General features: G+C 36.9%; 1 protein-coding gene across 10 annotated transcripts in view; it reads left to right on the top strand.

The window, feature by feature from the left end:
• The window catches only part of LARP1B (La ribonucleoprotein 1B), a 118917-nt gene that overhangs the window by 48147 nt on the left and 51013 nt on the right, over positions 1-19757 (top strand). The window contains exon 12 of one of the 10 annotated variants that reach the window (XM_027598744.2): positions 14203-14271. The exons of 7 other annotated variants lie outside the window; for them this stretch is intronic. In XM_027598744.2, coding sequence (XP_027454545.1) covers positions 14203-14256 — 54 coding nt within the window. In that variant the 3' untranslated portion in view covers positions 14257-14271. Of the gene's footprint in view, positions 1-12413; positions 12462-12816; positions 13758-14202; positions 14272-19757 lie in introns of those variants that run through there. 2 more of the 10 variants (XM_027598743.2, XM_027598745.2) reach the window with 2 other exon arrangements.

Here is a 19757-nt window from a genome sequence, read left to right on the forward strand (position 1 = left end):
CTATTAAAGTAGTCTAGGAGAATGGGTATTGATAATTCAAGGTAACTTGGTAGTAGAGGAAATGTTGAAATAAGAAAATCCAGATCTGAGCCCTGAGGAATCATCACTTAGGAGTTGTAATAGGAAGTGGTGCTGTAGAAGCCAAAAACCAACTTCAAGAGGAAAGAATAATCAGATGTGTCAGGGACTGAACAGATTGAGTTAGATGTAAATGAAAAGAATGCCAAATCAATAGGTTAGTTTAGTGATCTTTTCCGACTTTGCAAAAGGATTTTTTGCTGGATCCAGAAGTTATTGAACTGCACTAGACTGAGTATAGGCTTTCTGTTTCTGCCATGTTCTTACTGCTGAAAACAACTCAAATGGCCTTTTTATAGATGACAAAACATCTTAAAAGTCCTTGAAGATTGGCAAGGTAAGTTATTATCAGAATAAAGCCATAGAGAAGTGGAGTATTGAACCCAGTGTTGCCCTGGAGACCATTTTGGAATTTGGGGAATTTGATGAATTCAGCATTCCTGAAGTCCCCCAAAAATAAAGGGGGAAAAGGCACAAACCAATGGCTCAGCCAAAGTTGGGGATTTGAGCGAGTCTTCTATTAAATTGGTACCTAAAAGAAATACACCTTAAGTGAAAGAGAACTTAACTTGCTTTCTCACCTACTCCTCCATGGGACTACAAAGAAATTTCCCTAGTTGTGCTGAACAGACTAAGAAGAAAAAAAAATGGCTTAGAATTTATAATCATGCAACTTAAATTCATAGTATCTAGATGACGTGACCACTAGTCATGAATTTAAAGTGATTATGACCTGTTAATTTCCCAGAAACCTAGCAGAAGCCAACATAGCTCCTTTGTGAGGACGTTCACTTTTATCCTAGACCTTGAATAATTTACCCAAATTATCTTGAACGTGAGCAATTCACAAAATTAATAATCAAATAAGGAAATATGGTACTACATGTGAGAATGAGCAAAACCATACCCTGAAATAATTTAGATAATGGAATTATTAAACAATATGGAATAACTGTTAACTGTGTTTAAGAAAACAGTATGTTCAGGGAAGTAGTTCTAAACAGTAACATTCCTAGAATTTCTGCAAGTAAAAACAGTTAATTAAATTAATTAAGGGGATTAATAGCAGATTAGATACAATCAGAGAATCAGTAAATCAGAAGACAGCTTACAAGAAACTATTCAGAAATCAGTACAGAGAGGCACAGAGAGGCAAAGAATATATGAAAGGGTATGTAATGATATTTTGGAGAGTCTTTGCTATTATTTACTACATTTCAAATCAAGTTGTAGAATTTAACATCTGGATTTTATAGCTTTTCAAGAAAAGGTTTAAAAAGGCAAGAAATGTGGAATACGGAGTGATAAAAATGGTCTAAAATAGACTTTTAATCAGAATTTCAGAAGGAAAGATTAGAGAAAAGGGGCCAAAGTCAGTATTTTAAGAGGTAATAGCTGGAACTTTTCCTGAATTGAGGAGTGGTATCAGAGTAGAGCAGCCAGGAAAAAAAAGGCAGATTACATTTAAAGGTAGGAGAGTGCACAGCTGACAGCTGACTTTCCAACAGTAAACAGTTGAATGCAACAGACACTGGAATGATAGTATTAATATAGGGAAAATAACTATCAACCTATAATTGTATGCTTTGCAAAATGTCTTTCAAGTAAGAGGGTGAAATATAATGAGAGAAATTGTAACTTAGGAAAGCCGCATCAAACAAAATTGCAAAGATGCCAGGTATATAGAAAGCACTGCAGAGCAAAGCAAGAGATAGTGAATAAATCTAAATATTAACTGTATAAAACAGTGTCTTACAGATTTAACATAACATTAACACAGTTGGAGAGAGCAATTAAATGAATAGTATTTAAGGGCATTTTTGTGTCTAGGAAAAAGATACTGATTAGTTTTTAAAGTTTTCATGTTGCAGTTTGAAGGATACCCATTCAAAAATAAAATTAGAGGAAAGAACTGTGAAACTAGGAGAAAGGGAAAATGTAGAATAAGAAAAGGGGCTTCCAGCACAAAAATAAAGTGGTAGGTTTGTTTGTTTATTTATCTGAGAGAGAGCAAGCCAGCGAGCTGGGGGAGGGGCCGGGGGCAAAGGGAGACGATCTCAAGCAGAGATTCCGCTGAGTGCAGAGCCCGGTGGGGGGCTAGATTTCATGACCTGAACCAAAACCAAGAGTTGGACACTTAAGTGACAGTCACCCAGGCACCCCTGAAGTCGTAGATTTATTTTTTTTTAAAGATTTATTTATTTGAGAGAGCGAGAATGAGAGAGAGAGTGTACATGAGAGCGGGGAGGGTTAGAGGGAGAAGCAGGCTCCCCGCTGAGCAGGGAGCCCGATGTGGGACTCGATCCCGGGACTCCAGGATCATGACCTGAGCCGAAGGCAGTCGCTTAACCAACTGAGCCACCCAGGCGCCCCTAAAGTCGTAGATAGATAGATAGATAGATAGATAGATAGATTTATTTATTTATTTATTTATTTATTTAAGATTTTATTTATTTGAGAGAGAGAGAATGAGAGAGAGAGAGAACATGAGGGGGGGGAGGGTCAGAGGGCGAATCACACTCCCTGTCGAGCAGGGAGCCTAATGCGGGACTCGATCCAGGGACTCCGGGATCATGACCTGAGCCGAAGGCAGTCGCTTAACCATCTGAGCCACCCAGGCACCCAAAGTCGTAGATTTAAACCCAAATGTTTAGATAGCAAAAATAATAAATATCCGAGTATATGTAAGTAAAATCAGTTATGTTATTTATATGTGACATCAAAAAGATAAGGGAGCATACACCATAAAGTAGTAACCAACCAAAATCAATCTGTAGATTCAGCGTAATCTCTATCAATATCCTAACTGGCTTCTTTGCAGAAAATGAGATGTTCTAAAATTCATATTGAAATTCAAGGGACCCAGAATAGCCAAAACAATCTTGAAAAAGAACAAAGTTGAAGAATTCATATACAGTTCTTATGTTAAAACAGTGTTGTTACTAGAAAAAGCATAGACAAACAGGTCAGTGGAAGAGAATTCAAAGTCCAGAAATAAACGCATATGTCTATGTTCAACTGACTTCTGGCAAAAGTACCTAAACCATTCATTCAATAGGCAGAGACTAGTCTTTATTTTTATTATTATTTTTTATTTTTTAAAGATTTTATTTATTTATTTGACAGAGACACAGCGAGAGAGGGAACACAAGCAGGGGGAGTGGGAGAGGGAGAAGCAGGCTTCCCGCCAAGCAGGGAGCCTGATGCGGGGCTCGATCCCAGGACTCTGGGAACATGACCTGAGCCGAAGGCAGATGCTAAACGACTGAGCCACCCAGGCACCCCGCAAAGAATAGTCTTTAGTAAGTCGTCTTGGGACAGACAAGTGGATATCCATATGCAAAAGAATATATTAGATGCCACCCTTACTCACCATGTACAAAAAAATTGACTCATTTGAATTGATACAAAATATAAGAGCAAAAACTACACAAGGATTGCAAGGAAACATAAATTCTTCATGACTTTGTATTTGACAGTGGTTTCTTATATGAAACCAATGCACAGGTGACAAAAGAAAAAAATTGGATATCATAAAAAATTTTTAAATTTTGTCCTTCAGGGGGCACCATAAAGAAAATGATAGGGAAAAAAAAAAAAAACACATAATACCATTTACATTAGCACCCCTTCCCCAAAATGAAATGAGATATAAAGCTAATTAAAGATGTAGGAGATCTATATGAGTAATACGATAACTCTTAATGGAAAGAAATTAAAGAACTACTAAATGAGACAGGAAGACTCAGTGTTACTAGTTTTCCCCAAATTGATCTGTAGATTGAATGCAGTCCCAATCAAGATTCCAGGAATTTATTTTGTGGATATTAACTGACTGGTTCTAAAATTTATACAGAGAGGCAGAAGACCAGGATTGCCAGTACAGTATTGAAGAACAGTCAGAGAGCTGATACTTTCTGACTTCAAGAGTTACTATAAAGCTACAGTTTTCAAGACAATGTGTTATTGGTAAAAGAATAGACAAATAGATCAATGGAACACAATAGAGAGCCCAGAAACACACTTTCAATAATACAGTAAACTGATACTTGACAAAGGACAAAGGCAGTACAATGGAGAGAATATAGTCTTTTCAACAAATGGTAATGGATCAACTTGAGACCCACATGCAAAAAGATGAATCTAGACTCAGACCCTATATTTTTTCACAAAAAGTAAGTCCAGGTGGATCAGACCTACATGTAAAACACAAAACTATGAAACTTCTAGAAAATAACATAGAGGAAATGTAGATGATCTTGGGTTGGTTGATGACTTTTAAAAATTAATTTTGGGACACCTGGGTGGCTCAGTTGGTTAAGTATCTGCCTTTGGCTGGGGTCATGATCCCAGGGTCTTGGGATCGAGCCCCACATTAGGCTCCCTGTTAAGTGGGGAACCTGCTTCTCCCTCTCTGCTCTTCCCCCCTGCTTGTGCTTTCTCTCTCTCTCTCTTTCTCTCAAATAAATAAATAAAATAGGGGCGCCTGGGTAGCTTAATCAGTTAAGCAGCTGCCTTTGGCTCAGGTCATGATCCTGGAGACCTGGGATCTAGCCCCACATTGGGCTTCCTCCTTAGCCGGGAGTCTTGTTTCTCTCTCTCCCTCTGTTCCTCCCTCTGCTCGTGTTCTGTCTCTCGCTCACTCTCCATCTCAAATAAATTTTTTTTTTTAAGAATTTCGTTTAAAATCTTTTAAAAAAGTTAAATTTTATTTTTGAGAGCATGCACGTGTGAGCTGGGGGAGGAGCAGAGGGAGAGAAAATCCCAAGCCGACTCCATGCTGAGCCTGACGCGGGGCTCAATCCCATGACCCTGAGTTCACAGGTTGAGCTGAAATCAGGAGTCGTACACTCAAACCAACAGAGCCACCCAGGTGCCCCAGGTTGATGATTTAATGGACTGTTACCCAAAATATTAAAAAAAAAAATCTTAAAACTTAATGTGAATACAACCTGATTAAAAAAATGGGCCAAAGATCTGAACAGACACCTCACCAAGAAAGTTATACAGTTGGTGAATGATCGTATACTCAGAAGAGTGCAAATTTAAGCAATGAGATACTACAACACACGTTAGAATGGTCAAAATCCACAACCCTGAAAACATCAAACACTGATGAGGATGTGGAACAACAGGCACTCGTTCCTGTTGGGAATGCAAAATGTATAGCCACTTTGGGAGACAGTTTGTTTCTTACAAAACTAAACATACTCTTACCATACTATCTAGTAATCATCTTCCTTGGTACTTACCCAAAGGAACTGAAAACTTACAGCCACACAAAAATCTGCATATGTCGGCATGGCTGAGTGGCTCAGTCGGTAGAGCATGTGACTCGATCTTGGGGTTGATAGAGCATGTGACTCGATTTTGGGGTTGAGTTGAAGGTAGAGTTTGCTTAAAAAAATCTGCATATATTGTTTACAGTAGCTTTATTCATAATTGCTGAAACTTAGAAGCAACCACGATGTCCTTCAGATGAATGGATAAATTGTGGTATATGCAGTGCTGAAAAGAAATGAGCAAACAATGGAGGAATCAAATGCATATTACTGAGTAAAAGAATCCAGTCTGAAAAGGCTACATACTTAGTGTATGATTCTAAATATTTGTGATTCTGAATAAGGAAAACTATGGAGATAATAGAAATACCAGTGGTTGCCAGGGTTTGGGGAGGGAATAAATGAACAGGCAGAACAGAGAGGTTTTTTAGTGCAGTTAAACTTTTCTGTATGATAGTATAACGGTGAGTACATGTCATTATACATGTATCAAAATCCATGGGATATACATACCAAGAATGAAACTTAGGTAAACTGTGGACTTTAGGTGATTATGATGTTTCAACGTAGGTCCACTAATTGTAACAAATGTAAACAATTAGTGCAGAATGTTGATAGTGGGGAGGCTGTACTTTTCACATAATTTTGCTGTGAAGCTACAAGTGCTGTAAAAACTGAAAAAGTGGGTTAGGAGAAAATGGTTGTGGATCATATTTTTAATAAAGAACTTGTATTTGTAATAAAGAACTCTTATAACTTAATAATAAAAAGACAACCCAATTATAAAATGAGCACAGAATCTGAATAGACTTCTTTTCCAGAGAAGATCCATAATCGGCTAATAAGTCCATGGAATATTTGTTGATCTCATTAGCCACCAGAGGAATGAAGAATCAAAATCACTGTGAGATCCCACCTCCTACCTACTAGGATGACTGTAATAAAAAAGATACATTCACAGTTTTGGTAATGATGGAGAGAAATTAAAATCCTCGTAGACTACTGGTTAGAATGTAAAATGGTCCAACTACATTGGAAAGTAGTGTGGCAGTTCTCAATAGGTTAAACGTAGATTTGTCTTTTGACCTAGGAATTCCACTCCTAGCTATGTACACAAAGGAAATAACATATGTCCGCACACAAACTTGTACAAAAATGTTAATTGTGACATTGTGAAAGTGGAAAGAACCCAATGATGAATGGATAAACAAAAAGTGGTATAACCATATAAAAGTATTGTTTAACAATACAAAGAAATGAATTTACTGATACATGCTGCAACATGAAAACATTATTCTAAATACCACATATTGTACGATTCTGTTGGTATGAAATGTCCAGAAGACAAGTTAGATTGGTGATTGTTTAGGGTGGGACTTAATTAGGTTGGGTGGGAATTTCTTTGGGAGGAAGTAGAGAGTGTTAATGGGTACTGGGTTTCTTTTTGGAGTGATGAAAATGTTGTAATACTGATTGTGATGATGATTGCAAAATTATGTATACTAAAAAGCAGTTGAATCATATACTGGGTTAGATGTACCATATGTGAATTATATCTTAAATTTTTTTTTTAAGTCAGTGCTATCCAAAGTGATCTATATAATTAAGTGCAATCCCAAGATCCTAATGGCATCTTTTAGGCAAATTAGTGCTAAAATTGATACGGAATCTTATGGGACCCTGAAGAGCCAAAAAACAATTTCTATAAACAATACAGTTGGAAATATTGCATTTCTTAATTTCAAAATGTATTATAAAACTGCAATAATCAAACTGTGGTATAAGCGTACAGACAGACCTAGAACAAATGAAGTAGAATGTAGAGTCCAGAAACAAATCCTTGAGTTGACTATATGATCAAATGATTTTCAGTATGTGTGCCAAGATCACTAGATGGGAAAAGAGAATCTCAAAAAGGGTGTTGGGGAAACTGGTTAGCCACATGCAAAAGAGTAAAGTTGGACCCTTCCTTTAACTTCATACATAAAAAATTTTGAAGATTAAAGACAAACTAGAAGAAAATAGAGGGTGAATCTTCATATTTGATTTGGCAGTGATTTCTTGGATACGACACCAAAAACACATGTAATAAAAAGTTTGGGATTATAATAACTCACAACAGAATGAAAAAGTCACCTATAGAAAAGAAGAAAATATTTGCATATGCTCTGATAGAGTTAATATTGTTGAATATATAAAGAAATCCAACAACTCAACAAGAAACTCAGTTTAAAAAATGGGCAAAGGACTTGAATAGACTTTTCTTCAAAGATGATCTACAGATGTCCAGTGAGCACATGAAAATATGCTCAATATCACTGTTCATTAGAGAAATGCAAATCAAATTCACAATGAAGTATCACCTCCCACCCATTAGGATGGTTACTTTCAAAATAAAAAGTATAACCCAGAAAATAACAGTTGTTGTAGAGGATGTGGAGAAATTGGAAACTTTGTGCATTGTTGATGGGAACATAAAATGATATAATTGCTATTGAAAACTGTATGGCCGTTCATCAAAAAACTAAAAGGATATTTGCACAGTCATGTTCTTAGCAGTAGTATTCACAGTAGCCAAAAAGCAGGCCAAATGTCCATCAGGTGAATGGATAAACAAAATGTGGTATATACATTTAATGGAATACTATTCCGCCTTTAAAAAGGAAGGAAATCTGTCACATGATACAATATGGATGGTCTTTGAGGGCATACTAAGTGAGATCAGCCACAAAGCCACACTGTATGATCCCACTGATAAATGTGGTACTACAGAGATCAATTCATAGAAACAAAGCAGATTGGCAGTTGCTGCCAGAGAGGGAGGAATGGGAGTTAATTGGTGTAGGGTTTTAGTTTTTCTAAATGAAAAATGTTTGGCTCTCTGTTGCACAACAGTGAATATACTTAACAGTACAGAACAGTACACTTAAAGATGGTTAGGAATGGTAAGTTTTGTGTTACAGTTTTTTTTTTTTTCCAGTTAAAAGTAAAAGTTTTGTAAAAGAATACCCACCTACCTCCCAAATAAAAAGTAACTAAAGCTTTTGTACATATTGATATCAGACAATAGATTTACAAAGTAGATTTGAAAACAAAGCATTACTAGTACTAAAGAGTCATTTTGTAATGATTAAAAATCAAGAATCTTATCAGGAAAATATTCATTTTTGGGGGGATTCATGCTGAAAGAACAGCCATTATATAGCACTTGCTTATTCATTCATAAATAATAGGGGATGAATAAGAGGCTGAGCTAAAGTGTATAAATGTATTTAAAGTTGCTGCTTAGGTGTTCTTGTAATTTTCTCACATTCGCCTGGCTAAAGCAAATGATGGTGGCTAAATTTATGGGCCTGGAAATGTATATTCTCAAAAAGTGTGAAAGGTGGATATGCATAATCCCTTAATCTAGGGAATGCAGGCTTTGAACAATAATAGAATTTGCTATAGCTTCCAAGAAAGTAAAAGTTAAAAAAAAGAATTAAAATAAATCCCCGTAAAAGTACATGGAAGTAAATAATAATTAGATCTAATACAAGAGAATTAATCATACCAACACTTAATTCTGTGGAAAGACTAATATTAATGAAGAAAAGAAGAGGAAAATGTACTTATTTTCACTGCAGTAAAAATGGGGATGTAATTACTGATTATGGAGAAATTTAAGAAGGAATTTTAGACCAATAATTTGAACATTTAGCTAGGGAAAAATTTCTAGAAAAATATGTAACTTACCAAAATTTATTGGAAAAGAAAGTTGATAGAAACCATTTTTATAAATCTTCAGACTTAGAGAAAACTTGGCTTTATTAGCATGTTTTTCTAAAATTGGAATAATTCCAGCCATGCACAAGTATTTCCAGTGAATAGAGCTAATAGTAAATATTCAGATACTTGTAAGAGTAGGCGAAAAATAAATACTTCAGGTATTTTATGAGAAGAGCGTAACCTTGATACTGATAACCTGAAGAGAACATGAATGAGAAGTTCATGAGAATATGAGAATCCAGCATTACAGGTTATCTAGGTATAAATATTTTAAACTTTATTTTTTATTTTTATTTTTTTAAAGATTTTAAATTTATTCATTCGAGACACAGAGATACAGAGAGAGAGAACATGAGCAGGGGGAGAAGCAGAGGGAGGGGGAGAAGCAGGCTCCCCGCTGAGCAGGGAGCCCGATGCAGGGCTCTATCCCAGGACCCTGGGATCATGACCTGAGCTGAAGGCAGACGCTTAACCATCTGAGCCACCCAGGCGCCCCAATATTTTAAACTTAAATCAAATTCACTTCTGAAAGTAAGCTCCCTATTTTAAGGTCACTTATTAGAAATCTGAATTACATGTGCAAATTCCTTTTTGCATTTATTTAACATAATCACATTACAGGGATTGGGATCTGGATATCTTTGAAGGACCCTTCTGCCTCCCATAGGATAGATCTTTTAGAAGACAGATCTTTGAAAAGGTAAAAGTTTTAACCAGACTTTTAAGGAGATTATTATAATTAAAGGTGTTAGTAAAGACATAAGTAGGGAGAGAAATAACAAGCTCATGTTTGAAAGATCCAGTGTGGTAAAGAGGGTAATTTTCCCAAAGTCAATTCAAAAGTCAATTAAATACCAGTAAGTATTTCAACAGATTTTTTTCAAAGGAATTTGATAAGCTGATTCTAAAATTTATATGAAAATATAAGGGACAAGAAACTCATCACACTCCTGAAAGCAGGGCAACTCGTTTTAGCAAATTAAAGATACGGACCATAGAAATGGAATAGGAAGTCCCAAAATGGTTGCATGCATATATGCACACTTGGTGAATGACAGGTAGGATTACAAATCAAGGAGAAAATCTGATTTTTCATATGTGGTTCTGGGAAAATTGTGTGTGGGGGAAGAAAGTGAAATTACAGGCTTCTGCCTTCTAGTGTCATTCAAATCTATTCCCGTGAAAGGCAAAAGCAAAACGCTGTGAAGGCATAATAGTAAAAGATTTTCATGATCTCACAGTAGGGAAAGGTTTCTTAAGTGGACACAAAATACACAACCATAAAGGACAAAATAAAAAAATTTATCACAAATAATTTTTTATTAAACATCAAGAAGAGTGCATATGTAGTTCATGAAGCGAAAAAAAAAGTTTCCATTCATGGTGTGATAAGTATTGTAAAACAAATGCATAGGGGCACCTGATTGGCCCAGTTGATAGAGCATGCGGCTCTTGATCTCAGGGTCATGAGTGCAGGCCCCACATTGGGCATGGAGATTACTTCAAGAAAATTAAAAAAAAAAAGTAAAATACAAATCAATAAAAGATGCAGTAGAAACTGATTATAAGACATGAACCAGCATTTCATGAAAAATGAAGCCCAAATGGTTGAAATCATGAAAAAGTGTTTAACTTTATTCAGAAGATGCAAATTAAAATGTCAATGAAATATTTCATGAAGCCCACGTGAGCAAAATTAAAACAGACTAATGTTTGGGAATATTTGGAGCAAGAACTTTATTACTCTGTGGGAATAAAAAATGTAAAACCATATCTTATGCTTACCATCTGTACTTAAGAATATGCTCTTGAGGGGTGCCTGGGTGGCTCAATTAAACATCTGCCTTCTTGGGTCATGATCCCAGGGTCCTACAAGTCCCACATCTGGCTCCTTGATCAGTGGGGAGCCTGCTTCTCCCTCTCCCTCTGCCTGCCACTCTACCTGCTTATGCTCTCTGTCAAATAAATAAAATCTTAAAAAAAAAAAATGCTCTTGAGTTGCATTGTTCCAGTATTAACCACCTGTGGTTATTGAGTTTTCAAAATGACTAGTCCAAAAGGAGATTTGCTTTAAATGTACAGTATTGGATTTTGAAGGCTTAGTTAAGAATGTAAAATATCTCAATGATCTTTATAATTATTGCATATTGAAATGATAATATATTTGGTTAAATAAAATATTAAAATTTCACTGTTTAAAAAATGTTTTTAATGTAGCTACTGGAAAATTTAGAATTACTTGTGGTTTTCATTATTGTGTATATTGGACAGCACTGTTCTAGTGGAACTTAAGAGTGTTCATCAGGAACAATACATGGCAATATAGCAGAATTGTTCATTATATTCACAGATTGGAAATAACTAAAATACCTATCAGCTACTGACTGGACATGTTATGGTATAGTATACAGTGTATAAATTATATAGTAGTGAAAATGAATGACAGCTATAAACACCTTTATGAATGAATCTTGAGAAGAGCTACGTGTAAGAAGTTAAGAAAGGTTGTATACAGTGTATGATTCCATAAAGCTCAAGGGCAGGTCAAATCAAACATGTATCTTTCAGAAGTGTGTGTACACATAGAAGGTCATCTAAAGAAAAGCCGGGAATGGTTGATCAGAATTTCAGGTCAGAATTTTGGTGATTCGGGGGGTGAGGGACTACGATACACAGGTTCTAATGTACTAACAGTGTTGTGTTTCCAGTTGCTATATGAATATTTTTCTGGATAAGTTGCACATGTATATTTAATACATTCTTCTGTATGGCATATTTCCTAATAATACTTAAAACCAGGCTAGCATGAATTGGGATGTGTGGGACAATAAGAGGCAAGCCAAAGCTGACTAATTCACTTCTTGGAGCTGCAGGGTTGTTGCTCCTTGGGCTAAAACTCAAGGTAGGTTGAGCCTGTCTTTGTTTTTTTTTTTTGCATTTAAGTATTCTTACCCAGTGGTCTGCTTGGGATGGTGGTGGAAACTTGGACAGTGTTGAAGGCACTATTAATAGAAGAGATACAGATAGGCCTTCCATCTCAGAGATGTGCTAGTGGGCCTCTGTGTCTTGTTTACTCATATTGCTCGCTTGCCTCTGGGCGCATGAAGTTCAGGGACTGCCCAGGCTACTGTTTCTCATGATACTGCCCCCTAATTAGAAATCTTTAGTTTGAATCTGCAGAAGAAGGGAGAGAAGCCATTACAACCAGTTCCTCAATCATTATACTCTCTGTCCCAGTTGTTTATGTGGAAACCTAAATATATATACTCATACCTTTGTTTCCAGCATTTCAAGAAGAACCTTCAAATTGAAAGCTGAATCACATCGGTCAGCCTGCTTATCTCATCTTTAGGCTCATAACATTTGCTGTTGTACAGTATGCCAGCTTTGTCCAGTACTTTCTGGAGTATTATGTGAAGTTAATCACTGGTGCTCTAAGTGTCAATTTCCAGAGGTGGTCTTGGAGTTACTGGCTTTGTGTTGTATAAGAAAACATTTACGGTTGCTGAATGACGGAGACCATTGCAGAGACATTGTTGAGAGTGTACTGAGTGGGGGCTCTCTCTTCTACCTTGACCCAGATAATGTTCTGGAATTGTGGATACCCAGTGGCTGCTCTTGACTTTGCTGACTACTTGCTACATTCCCCTTACAAATGCAAGTAGGCCCTTGTCTGTATTTGTTGCAGGTAGTGAGAGGAACTTCAACTGTGGTGAAGTCTTTGGTATATAGCTGGAAATGGTGTACAAATCACCAAGAGATACCACATCATCACCTGGCAGACATCATATGGGCATCATATTGACTTGGCAAGAAGAGAGTCATCTAAATTTTCCCTCACCACCAGTTGAGCTGTTCCTTTTCTCACTAGTGAAGAACACCAAGTTGAGAACCTTTCTGGCAAAACTGAGGCCTGTTCCTGACCAAGAATCAACTTGTGTGCAAGTTCACTGAGTACAGTTTTGGACTAAAAACTTTTATGAATCTCAGATGGGGGTCATTCTTTTCTACCTCATAGGGTTGTAGAGACTTGGAAACCATAAAGACTGGGCATGTGGGAGAAAGAACAAAGACCATATAGTTGTATGGGACCAATAATAATGATACCAGCGCAGGGAAGACCAGGAGTTTAAAGAATGCAGAAGCTTCAGGCTTTACGTAGAAATTGTGACATCAAAGTATAGTCTGTGGAGTTCTTCATGGGTGCTACAATGTTAGATATTTCCATGATTAGTCCTTTTGTGTATTTTAAAATGTAAAATTCCTTTTTTTTTTTTGAGATTTTATTTATTAGAGAGTACAAGCAGGGGGAGTGGCAGGGAAAGGGAGATGCAGGCTCCCTGCTGAGCAAGGAGGCGGATGTGGGCCTCTATCCCAGGACCCTGAGATCATGACTTGAGCCAAAGGCAGACTCTTAACAGACTGAGCTACCCAAGTGCCCTAAAATGTGAAATTCTTAATTCTTCCTCCTAATACCTTAGTCTGAAAGACTCTCAGATCACTTTCCTCTCATGTACGACATGAGGCCCCAAATCAAGTGTAGTCACTCACTTTAGAAATGTTTTGAGGGGTGCCTGCTGGCTCTGTTGGTAGAGCATGCGACGCTCTTGGGGTTGTGAGTTTGAGCCCCATGCTGGGTGTAGAGATTACTTAAAAATAAAATCTTAAAATTTTTTTGAAAAATGTTTTGAATTGACTTCCTGCTGGAGAGACAGCCGAATCAGGAGATTTGATTTCAGGTTTTGCCCCATTGTTGAAATTCCAGCCATAATCCTTTGCATGTGTTAGTGTCTTATCTTGACATACATACTTCAAATATGGTAGCTTCATAAGAAATTAACTCTTTGCCAGGGATTCAGTCCATTAACATATTTGAGTGCCTGATGGTGCTGGGAACTGGGAATGTAGTAGTGAACATGACTGACTACTGAAAATACAGTCTCTTAGTAATTTATAATGATGGTGTCATTGGGAGTAGGGTGGGTGGATGGAGATAATTAGATCAGAAAACCTTTGCAATAGATAACTACCATAATTGACCATTGAATTTAGTTATGAGCCTCTTCATAAACAGGAAAGAAGAAACTTGCTGAGTTACCTCAGTGGAACAGTTGGGGGAAAAGGCTGAAGAAATGACTAGTGGAAATATGAGTATAATACATTCAAATGTATGTGAGTATTAAATATTTTATTGAATAATACGAATATTGAACTTTGGTATAAAGTATTGGAGAAATAGTACCTAAAGGGCCATAAGCAGTCAGAGAATGTGGTTGTGTGTGTGTGTGTGTGTGTGTGTGTGTGTGTGTGTGTGTTTGTATATTTTTAAAGAATGGAAAATACTGGAACATTTACATGGTGACGGGAATGGTCGAGTAGAAAGGGAGAGTTGAAAATACAGAAGGGAGTAGAAAAATGGGGCTAAGTTCTCAGAGACAGGAAGGGATTCAGAACATGTGGAGCAGGGTTTGTCAGCCTCAGTACTATTGACATTTTGAATCAGGTAATTCTTCGTGGGGGCTGTCTTGCAACATTGGATGGTTAGCATTATCCCTGACCTCTACCCTTCAGATGCCAGTAGCACCCTACCCCCACAATTGAAAAAGTACCTTTTTCAATTTCACAAGGGGAGTTGTGAGCAAAATCACCTCTAGTTGAGAAGCATTTATACAGAAGTGTATTGGCCTTCAAAGTGATCCTGTCTTTATCTGGAGAGAAGTAGAACATGGATGTGTGAGAGCTTGTAGATTTGGTGGTGGAAATATGAGGGAGTGAGTTCCTTCTCATGATTTAACCTTTCTCAGTGAACTGGGTCAAGGTTATGGGGCTGGTGAAAGTGTCGAGAGTGATGAAGATAAAAAGTCATTTTTGTAGAATGAGAGACTAGGGTTCTTAGAAAAATCAAAGATTCCTAGTGAGCAGTGGGAGACTAGAGGCTATTTCTTTTGGAGGAAGTTTTACTATAGAGGCTTTAGACCAAAGAGACCAGACAGAGGAAAATGGAGGATAGTACTGAGATTATTACTGACTGACTTCTAAAACCGATGGATAAAAGACTAGATCTTACTTGATCTTGAACATTTATTTGGCTTTCCCATTACTACTTCTAAAGCCACTCTTTTTCAGTTCGATTTACATGCTTATCTTCTCTTTTTCCTTAAATGCCGGCAATTCCTAGGCTTATGACTTAAGACTCAACTATTCTCCCTAGGCCGTCTTTCTACTCAGGGCTTCATTCGAGGTTGTTGTTTTTAATCCCAACTCTTTTATGTCTAGACTAGATTTTGATCTTAAATTTCAGGTACAGTGTATCTAGGTGTTTCCTGGGACATTTCATCATATTTGTCCTAGAGGCCTTTAAAAATCAACATGCCCCAAACTGAATTTATTATTTCATGATTCAACCCCCCACCCGCCCCCAGCTCCTTTTCCTCTCCAAACAAAACAAAAAACTCTACACTGCAATATGATTCTTATCTTGGTAATTGGCTCTATGGTCCCTGAACATTGTCATGGGTATAGCCCTATTGCCTCACATTAGTCAGTAAGCCTCATTTGTACTCTCATATTTCATGAATTCTTCCATATCTCTTTCCACGTTTCCACCCTTATTGCTCCTCTCTCTGTACATTGAAATACTTAGTTTCCCAAAGATACTCTTCTTATCTCTGAGCTTTTCTATATATTTCTTCAAAGTCTTCAAATGCTCTTGCCCATTATCTTTGTTAGACAAACTCCTATTCATATTTCAGACTTGATTGGACATCAGCTTCTTTGAGCATCCTTTCCTGGTTTCCACTTCCTGCTCTTTCCACAGCACCTTATATAAACCTCTGGTATAGCAAAATACAAGTGAAGGAGGTTGATTCAAGTATTCTGTATATGATTATGTAAGGGTAAGTTCCCAGATGATCCTTCTGTGGAGAATAAGTAAAAATCCTAGATAAAATTATTGAAAAAATTTACAAAAAAATAAGGTATACTCACTAATTCCACAGATTAAAGTGAGAATCTAGAGAAAGAAACTGAGTTCAAGAACAGGTGTTTAGAGTGCTTGGGTGGCTCATTTGGTTAAGCAAGCGACTGCCTTCGGCTCAGGTCATGATCCTGGAGTCCTGGGATGGAGTCCGCCATCAGGCTCCCTGCTCAGCAGGGAGTCTGCTTCTCTCTCTGACCCTCCCCCCTCTCATGTGCTCTCTCTCTCTCTCAAATAAATAAATAAAATCTTTAAAAAAGATTTAAAAAGAAAAAAATGAACAGGTGTTCACTCTGAAGTCATGTACTAAATAAGGTGAACTTCATTTTGAAATTCATAGCCTTATGAACATGGTACAGGAGATAAACCCTAGGATCCACCCAAGTAAGGAAGTAAAATAGGAGACGAGGCTGTATCTTCAGTGTGACAGTGAACTAGAAATGAACTCACCATTCATTTGAGTCACAAAGAAACTAAGAAAAATTGCATACCTGGGTCTTGGTTCTGAATGGAGGCAGTGCTCTGAGAAGTAACTATGTGCTGGTAGTCATTTGTGGATATTCAGTTAAAATTCATAATACATTTTATTAGTCTGAAAAAAGTTAAAACTGACAATATAAAATAATTCTGGGTTGTTAATAATCACAGGTGCCTGGCATAAGCAAACCCGTATCATCTTTGGAGGAACTGAGGATGGCAGACTCTTCTGTATCAGGCTGGATAGTAAATATTTTTGACTTTGCCAAATATTTTGGCCCATTAGTTGTAGTTTGCTTCCCAGACTAACTTCATTCCAAGCCTCAAAATAATTTCGATAAAATATTTTCTGAAGAAAATAAGTAGCTCTGAGAAAAAAATTATTAAACACTCACTGAAATAAGATACCAAGTGCATTCTACAGCTGAAATGACAGCAGAAAGAAACTCACAGATATTTTGAATGTTGGAATTACCCAGTCACAGAATAGCAGCCATAGTATATAAAATAAATGTTTTACATAGTTCAATTGATAAATGATGAAGTTCAAAATATGAGAATGGGAAAATAAAAAGCAGATTTGAAAAAATGAATGGAATTCCTGTAAGTGAATATTCATGTAAAATTAAAGATTCATAGTTGGATTTAATAGCAGGTGAGACAAAGCTGACAAGACACTGAGAATTAGTAAATTGGAAGAGAGGTTGGCAGAAATTACCTACAATAAAACAGTGTGAGAGGGAAAATATGAAAGACATTCAGGATTTGGAGTTAGAAGATCCAATGTACAGATCTAACTATAGTTCCAGAAAAAGCAGGGAGAAAGGGGGGGCTGAGGCAATATATGAAGATATAGGGCTAAGAATTTTCTAGAACTCATGGAATATAAGTTTAATAAATTGAGTTTCTTTCAGAATCAGGCTAATTTAGCATTAGGATACCAGTTTGCCACATTTAGAGGTTAGAAGAGAAAAATACAAACTTAATAGATGTAGCAGTAGCATTTGATAAGCTTATATGTATTTAGGATTTAGAAAAAAGAATTTGCAAAATAGATGTAAGTTTCTATAACCCAAGTAAAAATATCTGCACAGGAACCTTCATTTAACACTATACATAATGGTAAAAAATATAAAGCATTCATTTAAAGAAGAGGATGAATTTAATAGCTATTTTAGAGATCCTAGAAATTTAAAGATGATTAGAATTAGTCTGCAGCAAGATTCCTAGATATAAAGATCAATATATAAATGTCTTTGCATTTTTTCTAGCAACCAGAAAAATGAAAATTAAAAAAAAGCTGCTGTTTATAATAGCAGCAAGAAGTAAGAAGCAGGGGTGCCTGGGTGGCTCAGACGGTTGAGTGTCTGCCTTTGGTTCAGGTCACAATCTTCAGGTCCTGGGACCGGGCCTAGCATCAGGCTCCCAGCTCTGCTTCTCCCTCTCCCTCTTCCTGATTGTGCTCGCTCGCTTGCTCTCTCTCTCTCAAATGAATAAAAATCTTAAAGAAGAAGTAACTAGGATAATTGTAACAAAAAATGTGCAAGATTTTTGTGGAGAGCATTATAAACTTTATTAAAAAGATGTTAAGAGCTGTAAATAGAGATGCTATCTTCACAGACTGCAAGAATTAAACTGTAGAAATGGTCCTCAACATCTTGATTTATATATTCATTGCAGTCCCCCAAGTTTTTCCCCTCATTCTTTCCTTTACTCCCTTCCTATTAGGAGGAGCTGATTCCAAAATTTATATGCAAGTGCAAAATGTTAAAAGTAGCAAGACACTTTAGGGTGCCTGGGTGGCTCAGTCTGTTAGGTGTCTGACTCTTGATTTTGGATGGGGTCATGATCTCAGGGTTGTGGGATTGAGCCCCACATCGTGCTCTGTGCTGGGCGTGGAGCCTGCTTGGGATTGTCTCTCTCCCTGTGTCCCCCTCCCCTGCCTACTCTCTCTTTCTCTCCCCCTTCTTCCCCCCCCCAAAATAGCAAAAGACACTTTTTTTTTTTTAAGATTTTATTTTTTTATTTGACAGAGAGAGACACAGCGAGAGAGGGAACACAAGCAGAGGGACTGGGAGAGGGAGAAGCAGGCTTCCCGCCACGCAGGGAGCCCGATGTGGGGCTCGATCCCAGGACCCTGGGATCATGACCTGAGCTGAAGGCAGACGCTTAACGACTGAGCCACCCAGGGGCCCACAAAGGCACTTTTGAAAGTGCAAAGTTGACTTGTCCTACCAGATACTAAGATTTTTAATAAAGCTATGATAATTAAAATAATGAAATGTTGGTAATGCATATATAGATAATTTGAGAGAATAGAGAACCAGGAATATTTTACTTATATGTAGACACAGGATGTATGACACAGGTGGTTATATTGCAGAGCAATGGGGAAAGAATGCACTACTTAATGTCAGTAAGATACTTTTATGGGGGAAAAAGTGAAATTTGAACCCTGCCTCAAACTACATTTACATTACTTTTAAGTGGATTAGAAACCTAAATTGTGAAAGACAAACCTTTTCTAAGAAACTATCTCAACCACTTGTTGGGGAAGATGAAGGAAGGCATTTTTCCATAAATATACAAAGTTACTGATGCATATCATTAAAAATAAGTATATTCATAAGTGATTAATTTTTGTATGTTTGCATTTAGTTGTGAAATTTTTTTGTGTCATAATTTTCTTACTCCTGATTATGGCCTTTTCTTTCCACTCAAAGAATTCACTTTATTATTTCTTATAGGGCTTGTTTAGTGATAATGAACTCCTTTAACTTTTGTCTGGGAAACTCTCTCTGTTCTTCTATTCTGAATCATAACTTCGCTGGGTTGCAGAGTTTTTTCCTTTCAGTACTTTGAGTATATCATGCCACTCTCTACTGGCCTGCAAAGTTTCTACTGAAAAATCAGCTGATAGCCTTACAGGGTTTCCATTGTGTATAATTTGTTTTCTTTTCTCTTACTCCTTCTAAAATTCTCTCTTTGTCGCTACTTTTGTGCCATTTTGCTTATTGTGTCTTGGTGTAAACCTCTTTGGATTAATTTTGTTGGGTGCTCTGTTTTCTGGATCTGGATTTCTCTTTTTCCAGATTAGGGAAGTTTTCGGCTATTGTTTCGTTAAATAAGTTTTCTGACCCTTCTTCTTTTTTGGGATTCCTATAATGAAAATGTTA

Source organism: Zalophus californianus, chromosome 2 (genome assembly GCF_009762305.2).
Source record: "Zalophus californianus isolate mZalCal1 chromosome 2, mZalCal1.pri.v2, whole genome shotgun sequence".
NCBI classification, from domain to species: Eukaryota; Metazoa; Chordata; class Mammalia; order Carnivora; family Otariidae; genus Zalophus; species Zalophus californianus.